Here is an 11549-nt window from a genome sequence, read left to right as displayed (position 1 = left end):
ATGACCTGAAGATATTCAGTATATGCAGGGTTTGGGTCACTGGGCAACCTTTACCATGGCCAAGCACTGTTACTCAAATTGACTTTGATAGATGTTGGCTTGTTGAAGCCTTTAGCAGGCATCTGCACTTTTCTATTGTACATTTTTGTCAGAGACTGGAATGCTTTCATTTCAGTAACCTGGTGTTAAACTCCCAAGCACATCCACATCAGGTACAGCACTATATGATGCAAAGTAACCTCCTCTCTGACCTCTACCCTTTGTCAAAAGTTCAGAAATGGTCCTGACTGCACCACAGAAACATTGCACCATTTCTCTATAAGCATCCTCCTACGATTGAGGCTGCTGTGGGTACAGTGTACTATTTATGGTTGTCATTGTTTAACAATAATATTGACAACAAAAGCTGCATTTATATAGCTCTAACTAATTGCTAAAAGTTCTAGCAAAATCTATAAGCCATTCAGCCCCTTGAGCCTATTCTGTCATTCATTGACATCATAGCTGATCATAGAGAAAAGTATTTATGATGAGTCCAGCACGACTTCCTGAAGAAGGGCTTATGCCTGAAACGTCGATTCTCCTGTTCCCTGGATGCTGTCTGACCTGCTGCGCTGATCCAGCAACACATTTTCAGCTATGACTTCATAACTGTCAATCTTAGTAGGCAAAAGGAATTTGTGCATACATTGCACCATCTTCTTTGAGGAAAGGGTCATAGAGACTCCTCATGCCTGTTTAACCTGCCATGGTCATCTATGTCTAATCAGAGTTGATCTGCCTTGTCTGTGTTTTTCAGCTAAGATTGACAGCTAACTGCAGCTCTTTCCAAGTTTTGTTTCCTGATGAGCACAATATGAAAGATTTTGGTTTCTTGACTATTATAGCAATGTTTCTATAGCTCTTGAACTAAATCTAAAATTTTCCTACCTCACCTCCAAACAGAACAGATAAAATACTCTTTCAAAATAAAAACACAGGAGGCCATTTGTGTATTTTTAGAACATTGCTGTAAAATAATGGCAATTTTTTTTAATATGTTAATAAAGTAAGTATTTGTTTCCAAGTGTTTTAATTCCAGATATCACTATCTTTGATGTGAGATAGTTCTTGAATTTATTAGGTTTTTTTCCCCCTTTTGGCAAGTGTTAGAAATCAGGCCTCCTGTTGTTCAAATATTTTCATTGTTCAGCTCTGACAGGAATGCACATTTAATATAATAATTTTTCACAGAACAAAATGTCCCTGGGCCCTTCAATGCAGATATAATGAAATACAAAACAAAAATAAAAATCACAAATCAAAGATTGTCTATTTGTATGCCCTATTGTCTTTGACAACCTCAAGATACTCCAAGCCAATTTATATCCAATGCATTACTTTAAGTGTGGTCAACTGTTGGTAAATTAGGAAAACAGCAAACAATATAACAGGATTAATTTTAGCATAATATTTTCTTGAAGGGTAAATACTGCCCCAAGCTACCAGAGGAAAGTTCTGTTTTTCTTTGGGGGAAAAATCATTTTATACCCAGAAGTGCACTGGAATGTCCATCCTAATTACGTGCAGCTGAAGGTAGAACTGTAAATAGGGAAGAGAAAATCAGGAATAGACAAAAGGCTAAAGGTGGAGGAATGCAGAAATCAGAGTTCTACAGAGGACTGAGGCTATGGTGGAATTTGAAAACCAGGACAATAACTGGATCTAGCATAGGATGACAAGCAATTTAATTTAATGTGAATTTGAGAATAATTAAGCTGTCAAATGAAGACTGTGTTCAAGGTTACTGGAAAAGGTGTGGATTTTCATGACAATGTTTCTAGCATTTTACCATTCAACCCATCTCTGCTGGATGGACAGGTACTGGCTGATGTTCTTCCATTTTCTCCAGGCAAGATAAGTGAGCTGCAACATTAACTTCTAAGGCAGGAATAGTTCTGAGTTGGATATACTTTCACACTTTGAAATATGTAATATTTCACTTATTTCACTTAAAAACCTAAAAGTTCCAAACCACTTCAGACAACTAAGTTGAAGATTTCTGAAACCATTAGATAATCAAGTGAAATGAGATTGAGAAATCCCAGTGTAACTCACAACATACATTTGTTTGTAGCTGGCACTAATAATGTGAAACCATAACTATGAAAGCATTTGTGGTGTATATTGCCAAGCCAGTGGGGACAAGTTTAATATTTTATCTAGCTTCTGCCCACTCATGAACATGTTGTTACAGCCAGTGGCTGTTGGAATACAATTAAAGAACACACAGGACTCAAATGCATTTTAATTTAGATTAATTTTACAGTTTCAATATTTTCCACAGGGAAACCAGGCAAAACAGTGGAATAGAAATATTCCCATGCCACTATTTTTTATTAAGTTTTTCCTTCACACACTGATTGCTCCACAGTTCATGGCTTGGTAATCAGAGACTCCAGTGCCTCTGCCACCTGCTCAGAGTTTAAATTATCCAATGGTACATTTCTCTCTCTTCCAAACTCTGTAATGGGAGAGAAATAAAAGGAAACAGGCATCATAAGCAGCTCAATGCAATTATCTCATTTACTGCAGAATTTGTGTTCAGTCAAGCATTGTACTTGGGGGAAATAGCAATAACACTACAGCTTTTGATTCACCTTATACCTGCAGGATGTCTTCCTGTGTTTAGAGATTCGAAACAGCAGAAAAAAGGGACATCAGGGGATAACAACTTATTTTTAAAGCACTTTTCATGACCTCAATGTAACAATCTGCTTTACAACCAGGGTACTTTTAAACAGCATCTTGGTTTCAAACATAGAAAATACAGCAGACAATTAGTGCACAATATTACAAAGAAAATGTCTCAAGTATCTCATTACATTTGTTAGTTGGGGCGGGAGAAGATGATTGCAGTAATGTTACTGGATAATAATCTATAACCCCAGAGTAATACTGTAGCAACATGGATTGGAATACGACCAAGAGTAGGTCATTCAGGCCTGCTTCCCCCATTCAATGTAATTATGGCTCATTTGATAAGCCTCAGTCCACCTTCCTGCCTCTTCCCTAAAACCTTTGCAGATTAAATATATTTCAGTATATTAAGTGACCCAGCCTCAACAGCAGTCTGGTAAAGAATTCGTCAGATTCAGTACCCTCAGAAAACATTCCTCCCACCTCGATTTTAAATAGGTGATCCCTTATTCTCAGAGTATGCCCGCTGGTCCTAGACTCTACTAGAAGGAGAACCAACCTCTATCTGCTTGGTCACACCCCTAAGAATCTCCTATGCTTCAATAAGGTCACCTCATGTTCTAAATTCCAATGAGCACAGGCCCATCCTACTCAATGTCTCTATACTTAGAACCTTCTCTGAACTGCCTCCAGTGCCAGTATCTTTCCTTAGAAAGTGGGCCCAAAATTGTTCAGTATTCCAGCTGTTTACCTACTGCCTTGTATAATTTCAATCCTTTCTGCTTTTATAATATATTCCCTTGTAAAATAAAAGCCAACATTCCATTTGCCTTTCCTATTACCCATTGAACCTACCTGCTCACTTTTTGTGATCTATACACAAGGACTCCCAAATCCCTCTCTGCTGGAGCTTTCTGCAATCTTTTTCCATTTAGAAAATGTTCCACTCTCCGATTCTTCCTGCCAAAGACCATAACTCCACATTTTATTTCATTTGTCAAGTTTTTAAATCCACTAATTTAACCTATCTATATCACTCTGCAGATTGACAGACTCACCACTTGCCTTCTCAGATAATTTTGTGCCATTCACAGATGTGGCTTTGGTACATTCATTTTCATCATCCATGTCATGAGCATATACTGTAAATTATTGTGGCTCCAGCAATAATCTCTGTGGCACTGCAATAATTACAGGCCATCATCCTGAAGAGGCTCATTAATTACCAGAGCATCTTTTCTGTAGTTATTTCCTTTCTTCACTTGGTCCCAATTATTTAGTAATTTTGGAATGTTGTTGAAGGTATGGTGATAGTGATGGTGTTAACTACAATATACAGGCAAAAATATTAATGGTTGAGGGTTATTACTGCTAGGGAATAGAACACTTTGGCAACTGCAATTTTAATATATTCCCTACACGTAATGATAGAATAATTAGATTCAGTAAATACTGCAATCTTCACATCAATTTCAATAAATTATCCCCACCCCCCAAACCTACTCATCATATAGAGTATATTTTTCTTCCACAGCAAGGTCTCCAAGGTAGACACTTGGTCAATGCAGGACCACTCTGGGTTAGGATCTATTTCAGGCTGGACTAATTTATCCAAACCCATTACAAGTTGGACTGGTCAGGCTGGAGGAATTATTTACAGAAGCTTATAGTGGTGACCTTTTGGCCCATCATATCTATACTTGCTCTATGAAGGAGCTATCTGATTAGTTTCATTTGAAGTCAGATACAGAAAAGTACTCTAAAGCCACATTCTGTATGGTTCCTTACCATATCGAGCCCATGCTTTAGACTGTACACCAGTACATTCACGGATTAGAATAGGGAATTCTGGATTTGCTTTCTTCAGTGTCACGTAGTGCTGTTCGATGAATTCCCTGCATGAACCAAAACACCATCAGTAACTCTTAGAGTTTTATGGAATCATTGTTATATAACACAGAACACATTGGATCCACAATACTCATGCTATGAAATTAGAATTATCCAACTAATCTCGGCCCCTGCTGTTTCCTTCATTTTCTTTTGAAGATTACTATTGGATCAACTCCTTCATTCTCTCCCCATTGGAGGTAGTGCTTTACAGAAAATTTGGCACTTTTTTCCCCCGACACCTCTGGCAGCTTTGTTGATTTTATATCTACCTTGAAACTTTGTTTTGAGGGGATTTAAAATACCATAACACCAACATTGTGCTCAAGAGCACAGTATTTTCCTCCATGCATTGAAAACCACAAGGAGATACGTTCAAAAATTACTAGCATCCACTTCATGAGAAGGCAACTGGTGAAAGGTTAGTTACAATCAGAAATGAGTTACATAAATTCGTGACTCCAAATAGTGCACCAGCTAGTCTGCAAACTTTTGGATTAAGCCCATCACACCAAAACTGAGCTAATACTCTTGGCTGAAACTCAAGGTCTACATTGTAAAAGCTGCTGTACTTCAACATTCCTATATTAACTGGAGGCTCCATCTGTCAGTTCTGGTAAAACAGCACCAATTAGAAAAGCTGGCAATTCTGCAGTGCCAGGCAAGAGTCCTTTCTTAACTAATATCGCAAGAAAAGAGATAATCTCTTTGTTGTTGGCCTGTCATTACTGAAGTGGAATGGCTGCCAACCTTAGCGACGCAATACAATGGAAAACCAAACAAATAAAGCACTGAGAATTATGAGAAAGTGAGGACTGTGCTTTTCTAACACCACACTTATTGACTTTGAGAATTACACCAAATGTATTAAGGATCTCCTTTCAAAAGCAGGCTACCACGTTGTACAAAAGAATTAAACATGCTAATCTGTGAGTTCCAGATACACAAATGTTTTAAAAAAAATTCTCAAGGTCAGGTTCGTAGGAGAGTAGTCTGACACAGAACAAACGACCAAGAGGCGAGACTGCTAGAATATGGGCATTTTATTCCCCGCAGTGTCGCACAACGGGTCTGGCTTATACTCACTCTACATGTTACAAAAACTGGGAGCCGTCAGTTCTCGTAGAGCGGTTGCCAACAACCCACGCTCGGTGGTTAAACGTAACCCCGGAGCAGACTCACCGAACTGGAGACTTTTCCAGCTGATATACTCTTTTCCAGATATAAACATTCATGTGAACAGCAGAGCAAGGCTAAAAAAACACATTCCATTCTGGTTACATACAGATAAGAAGATTCACACGGGACTAAGCAACACCTCCATTCCGGTTAGATTCACACATGTATTGGGACATAATTTTTAACCGTTTCACCACATTCCACTGCTTGGAATTTTACACCACAACAAGTGAACATAATATAATTATCATTTGAGAACTTGGATTCTAAAATAGAGGAAAACATGCTTTACTTTTTCAATTGTTAAATCTGACTTTTCTAAAATAATGTTTAGAAATTACATTTTGACCTGTGAATGTTCAAAGCAGTATTCATGAGTCACAAGATCTCCAATAAATTACATTCATTCAGCAAACCACAGCTTAAGCATTTGTTGGCTTGAGATTTGCTACAACCGGAGAGAGGGGAGGCAGAAACAGGTTCATGGAGGGGGCAGAGAACCATAACAGCAAAGATGTTGTTAGCGGTTTCTAAGCAGTCACTGCTGAGGGGATAAAGCCTTGAGGTGCTTCGGAGTCAAGAACAGAGGGAAAAAAAGTTTCAGAAGCAGAGCGCTATGGGGAATGTCAGAAAGAAAGACATCTTACAAGGCTATTGAAGACATGAGTTTAGAGAACTCATGTTAACTAATAGAGAGCTGAGTTAGTAGTTTGTTTTAAGCTTCATGGAGAGTGGTATTAAGGGAAAAAGTTGAATCTTTGATGTTTTCAGATATACTGTTCCAGTTGTTTTTGCCTAACGTAGTACAATTTATGTTTGCCCTTTATAATAAGTTTATGTTCTTTTGTTAAAAGTACACTGGCAGCCTCATTAATATTTTCAGTGACTCACCTCTAATTAACAAAAAAAAACTTATGAATCTATCAAGCCAAGTCTCATCCTGATTTGTCCAATATTACATCAGCTGGGATCATAACAGATAAAACCAAACCACACTTCAAAAGAAAATACAAATGCATCATAGATAGGGCGCCAATCACTTCAAGTGCTGAGACTGCTGCAGAATTGTGTAGCACAAGACACTCGACGGTGTCTGTGCCTCCTCTTTAAATTAGCTAATTAGAGTGTCACTTCCTAGCTCTTACCCCATAGCCCTGCAAAATTTTATCATCTCTTTTCAAAAGGATTGCTTGCCACTGTCCTTTCAGTATATTCCAGGTCATAACAGAAGATAGATAAGCAGGAAATCTATTTTAAAGTGTTATCAGAGCGGAAGGTCAACAAGGATATATATCCTCCTGGGAACTAACCGCACTCTGTGGCCTCAGGTCCAACCCTGACTTTGTGGTTAAGCCTGCTGATAAAAGGGTAGCACAGCTGTTGTCTGCCAGGCTGACCTCTACATTGCAGAGGCCGAGTGCCAGTTCTCAGATACCTCCATTCTCCCAATGAACCATAACCCTACCACGAAATATCAGCCACTATGTCAACTACAGTCACCAACCTCATTTCATCTGATGAGATCCCACCCACCCCTGCGTCCCTCACCACTGCCTCCACACTGATAGTTGCCCAAACTAGCACAGCTCACTTCTACCTCCTTCCCAAAACCCACAAACAGGACTATCCCAGCAGACCCATCGTTTCTGCCAGCTTCTGCCAAACAAAACTCCTCTCTTCTGACCTTGACTTCGTCTTTTATCCTCTGGTCCAGTCCCTGCCATTTTCATCCGCGATTCCTCAAACGCTTTATGCCAGTTTCAGAATTTCCAGTTTGCGGACTCCAGCCACCACCTCTTTATCATAGACATGCAATGCCTTTGCATATCCATCCCCCACCAGGGATGATCTTGGGGCTTGCTGCTTCTTCACAGAGCAAAGGCCTGAACTGCGCCCACCCGTCTCTGCCACTTTGAGTGGTGTATGTGGAACATTACTTGTTCCTATTCCAGCCCCTACCCACAACTCTTTCTGCATCGCTATTGCTTCCCTCATCTGGAATTGGAGAAGTTTATACCCCCATCCCACCCTCACCTTCACCAGGTCATCTCCAACTCCTCCCTTCCTCAACATCTGTTTCTATTTCTGGGGATAGGATGGTCATCGATATCCACTACAAACCCATAGACCCCCGCACAGTTACCTTGACTAAAAATATCCTCACATCCTGCTTCTAATCCATTCTGTAAAGACTGTCCCATTCTCCCAGGTCCTCCAACTTCTTCACATCTGTATCAATTATGTCAATTTCGCAAGGGAGCCTCCGAAACGTCCACTTTCTTCCTCAACCAAGGATTCCCCGGCACCATCAACAGGGTCCCCAGCTGGATCCGACCCATCTCCCGCACTGGAGCTCTCACCCCCCCTCTCTTTGCTCCTGCAACAGTGATAGGGTTGCCCTTGTCCTTACTTATCATCCCACCAGCATTAACATCCAGGGGATTATTAGCTGCAATTTGTGCCACCTTCAATGAGTTGCCACCACAAGTCACCCCCTCCCCTCGTCAGCCTTCTGCAGGGCCACTCTGGTCCACTCTTCATTCATTCCCTACAGCACCTTCCCCTGCACCTGCACAAGGTTTAATACCTCTCTGTTTACCTCCTCCCTTCTCAGTATCCAAAGGCCCAAACTCACCTTCCAGATAAAGCAGTGTTTTACCTGCACTTCACGCAACCTAGTCTACTGCATTCGCTGCTCACAATGTTGTTTCCTCTACATCAGGGAAAACAAATGTAGACTGTATGATTACTTTGCAGAACACCAACATTCTGTCAGTTTAAAAAAAAAGAGACCCTAAATACACTACCATGCTCCCTGGCCGACATCTCTTGTGGATAAAAACAATGACTGCAGATGCTGGAAACCAGATTCTGGATTAGTGATGCTGGAAGAGCACAGCAGTTCAGGCAGCATCCGAGGAGCAATATAATGGCTTTTGCCCGAAACGTCGATTTTACTGCTCCTCAGATGCTGCTTGAACTGCTGAGATCTTCCAGCACCACTAATCCAGAATCCAACATCTCTTGTGTCAGGCTTGCTGCAGTGCTCCAGTGAAGCTCAGTGCAAGCTGGAAGAACATCACCTCATTTTGCACTTGGGGACCTGCAGCCTTCTGGACTCAATATCATGTACAGCAACTTTAGGCTTCAGCTTTCCCATGTCCTTACCCCAATCCCCCACACCAGGCCTTGTTACCAATGTCTGTTATACACACAATTCATTATTAGCCACTAACCATTCCCCTACCCCAACCCAAATCTTCTACATACAAACCAACATTTTCCTACCAACCAACAGTTGAGGGTCATTGGACCCAAAACTTTAACTCTGATCTCTCTCCTCAGATGCTGAGCTTTTCCAGCAATTGTTTCTGATTTATCATGGATTGTTGCCTTTTACATCCTCCATTTGCACAGTTGTTGGGGGAGATCAGTTAAGATGGGATCATTAAGCTCACACTGCAGACCCCCTGCCCCTTCACACAACACACCTCCAAACTCATCCCCATACCCACAAAGCTCCCCAAATCATGTCTCTTTTGCTATCCCAATAACCAGCACCTCACCCCAAAAAAAAAAAGAGATAGAGGTATACATTTGTGGCACCTTTCTTGACCACCAGCAACACAAAACACTTAACAGCCACAGGAGTATTTGTTCTGATGTAGGAAATGCAGGAGCCAATTTGCACACAGTTCACTTGGCTGTGCACTTCTACAGTCCCTGTGCCCTTGATACACATGAACACACATGCATTAGGATCAAGAGTAGGCCACTCAGCCCCTCTAGTCAAGATCATGGGGGACCTGAGTACTCTAGACACCGAGCAATCCGTGACAATCTTTCAATAGCCCCACTTTCTCTCATATCAGATTCTTGAGGGTAAATGCTGAGGATGTTTGCCCTAATGGGAAAGTCTAGGAATACAGGGCACAGCCCCAATTTAAGACAAAGATAAGGAGGGATTTCTCTCTGAGGCTGGAACTTCCTTGCCACAGAGAGCTTTGGAGCAGAGTCCCTGTGTACATTTAAGGTTGACAAAAGTACATTCCTGAAGAAAGGCTTATGCCCAAAACATCAATTCTCCTGCTCCTCGGATGCTGCCTGGCCTGCTGTGTTTTTCCAGCACCATATTTTTCAACTCTGGTACTCCAGCATCTGCAGTCCTCACTTTCTCCTATAAGTACATTCCTGACAGGTTGGAAAAATCAACTGATGTGAGGAATGTTGGATCAGATTCAAGGGGTTGAATGATCTATTTCTGTTCCTATTTCTTAAGATGTATATACACTTGACCTAAAAAGAATCACAAAACACACTCCCTCCTACGCAGAGACATCCATCCAAGTCTATGGGGTGAATTTGCATTTGCAGTATTGTATTTACAGATACATTCTACTGCTCAAAAAGTACACAGCCTACAGGCAGCCAATCCATATAACATTTTATAAATTCCTACTTTTGGAAAAAGAAACAGTCTGACTCAAGATTGGGATACAGACAGACTCTAACCTCAAACCTGTCTGAGCTGAGATGTCACTTTATTAAAAACAAAACCCTAAGTTATTTCGAGAACGCGACTTAAAGATGTTCTGGGATTTACATATTACCGAACCAAAAGCTGCAACCCATTCTAAAAGTTGGCTCCACATCATGGCAAAGAAAAATTCAAGGACAGAGTTCCACAGACACGTGACCCCCGCCCGCCCGAAGGAAAACAATTGACTTAAACGGATTGACCTTTGAATTTTAAATTGGAAGACTCATGCGCCTGGATAGCGCCCTTCTCCCTCTCATCTCATCTCCCGGCACTGACCTGGTTCCCTTGCTGGCAGCCGAGCTCTGACACAAATGGATGCGGAGCTCCCTCAGGTTCTGGCTCAGTTTTGAACCAATCCCTCGCACAACCGCCGCCGCCGCCGCCGCCATCTTGGATAAACCGCACCACCTCTCCCGCCCCGCGGGAGTAACCACCAATCCAAGACGACCACCGACTTGATTGACTGAAGGATCTCACCAATCAGCATCGGGAATCCGCGGCGGAGACCAATCCATAAAGGAAGGCAGGCATGATGTGTGGATTGACGTGGATAATAATCAATAATAATGGTGTACGGCCCAATAGAAGCTACAGGGAAGGAGGGGTCAGTCACGGGATGACTGATGTCGAATATACCAATCAGATGTGGGGGACTGCTGCTCAACCTGACCAACCACGGCAGGTGGGAGGCAGAGCCAACCTTGGCTGTGGGGGGTTGTGGGATAGGTCTCTGGAGTTGGGAGGACTCCGAGTGTTTGGTGATTCTCTGGTCGGATCGATTTCTCAAAGTTGTTGTGATCGAGAGGTTTGGGAACGGATCCAAGATGCCGGAGAGAGACAGTAAGTGACCGGCGCTGCTCGGTTTCCCGTTGGGGGATGGTGAGGGTTGATAAGGCCCGAGGCCTTGGGCTGGAGTTAGAGCACAGGCCGGGACTGCTCGCTGAGGCCTAGTGCCGGGGTATACGCCTCACCCTCGGTTCCTCAGTAACCCAAGCCCCCTGAGTAAGCGGGTCGCGGATTCAAATCCCACTCCAGAGACTTGGAGGCAAAATCCAAGATGACACTTACAATACAGCACTGAGGGAGTGCTGCACTGTCGGAGGGTCAGTGCTGAGGGAGTGCTGCACTGTCAGAGGGTCAGTACTGAGGGAGCGCCGCACTGTCGGAGGGTCAGTGCTGAGGGAGCGCCGCACTGTCAGAGGGTCAGTGCTGAGGGAGTGCCGCACTGTCAGAGGGTCAGTGCTGAGGGAGCGGCGCGCTG

At 42.4% G+C, this 11549-nt stretch overlaps 3 protein-coding genes across 5 annotated transcripts in view; 2 read left to right on the top strand and 1 right to left on the bottom strand.

The window, feature by feature from the left end:
• Positions 1-11549, top strand: part of tmco6 (transmembrane and coiled-coil domains 6) — a 57086-nt gene that overhangs the window by 43790 nt on the left and 1747 nt on the right. For both annotated transcript variants that reach the window (XM_043703083.1, XM_043703081.1), the window contains exon 13: positions 8450-8454. In XM_043703083.1, coding sequence (XP_043559018.1) covers positions 8450-8454 — 5 coding nt within the window. The remainder of the gene's footprint in view (positions 1-8449; positions 8455-11549) is intronic.
• ndufa2 (NADH:ubiquinone oxidoreductase subunit A2) lies at positions 2270-10712 on the bottom strand. Of its 2 annotated transcripts, XR_006313539.1 has the most exons (4): positions 10565-10712; positions 4468-4574; positions 3535-3639; positions 2418-2503 (listed from the first exon to the last, which is right to left on the bottom strand). XR_006313539.1 is itself a non-coding variant. In XM_043703084.1 (3 exons), exons 1-3 carry the CDS (start codon positions 10675-10677, stop codon positions 2415-2417), a joined length of 309 nt encoding a protein of 102 aa, XP_043559019.1. In that variant the 5' UTR covers positions 10678-10705; the 3' UTR covers positions 2270-2414. The 2 variants fall into 2 exon arrangements, 1 of the variants encoding a protein (XP_043559019.1); XM_043703084.1 differs by lacking the exon at positions 3535-3639 and having other exon boundaries at positions 2270-2503; positions 10565-10705.
• The window catches only part of ik (IK cytokine), a 47069-nt gene continuing 46510 nt past the window's right edge, over positions 10991-11549 (top strand). Inside the window, exon 1 of the mRNA XM_043703080.1 lies at positions 10991-11128. Coding sequence (XP_043559015.1) covers positions 11113-11128 — 16 coding nt within the window. The 5' untranslated portion in view covers positions 10991-11112. The remainder of the gene's footprint in view (positions 11129-11549) is intronic.

Source organism: Chiloscyllium plagiosum, chromosome 14 (genome assembly GCF_004010195.1).
Source record: "Chiloscyllium plagiosum isolate BGI_BamShark_2017 chromosome 14, ASM401019v2, whole genome shotgun sequence".
NCBI classification, from domain to species: Eukaryota; Metazoa; Chordata; class Chondrichthyes; order Orectolobiformes; family Hemiscylliidae; genus Chiloscyllium; species Chiloscyllium plagiosum.
This window is presented reverse-complemented; position numbering and strand designations above follow the sequence as displayed.

Coding starts and splice junctions, on each gene's coding strand:
- ndufa2 (XM_043703084.1), bottom strand. CDS start 10,677: ATGGCGGCGGCGGCGGCGGCGGTTGTGCGAGGGATTGGTTCAAAACTG. Junction 4,575..10,564: donor GCTGCCAGCAAGGGAACCAG/GTCAGTGCCGGG, acceptor TGGTTCATGCAG/GGAATTCATCGAACAGCACT. Junction 2,504..4,467: donor TAAAGCATGGGCTCGATATG/GTAAGGAACCAT, acceptor CTCCCATTACAG/AGTTTGGAAGAGAGAGAAAT.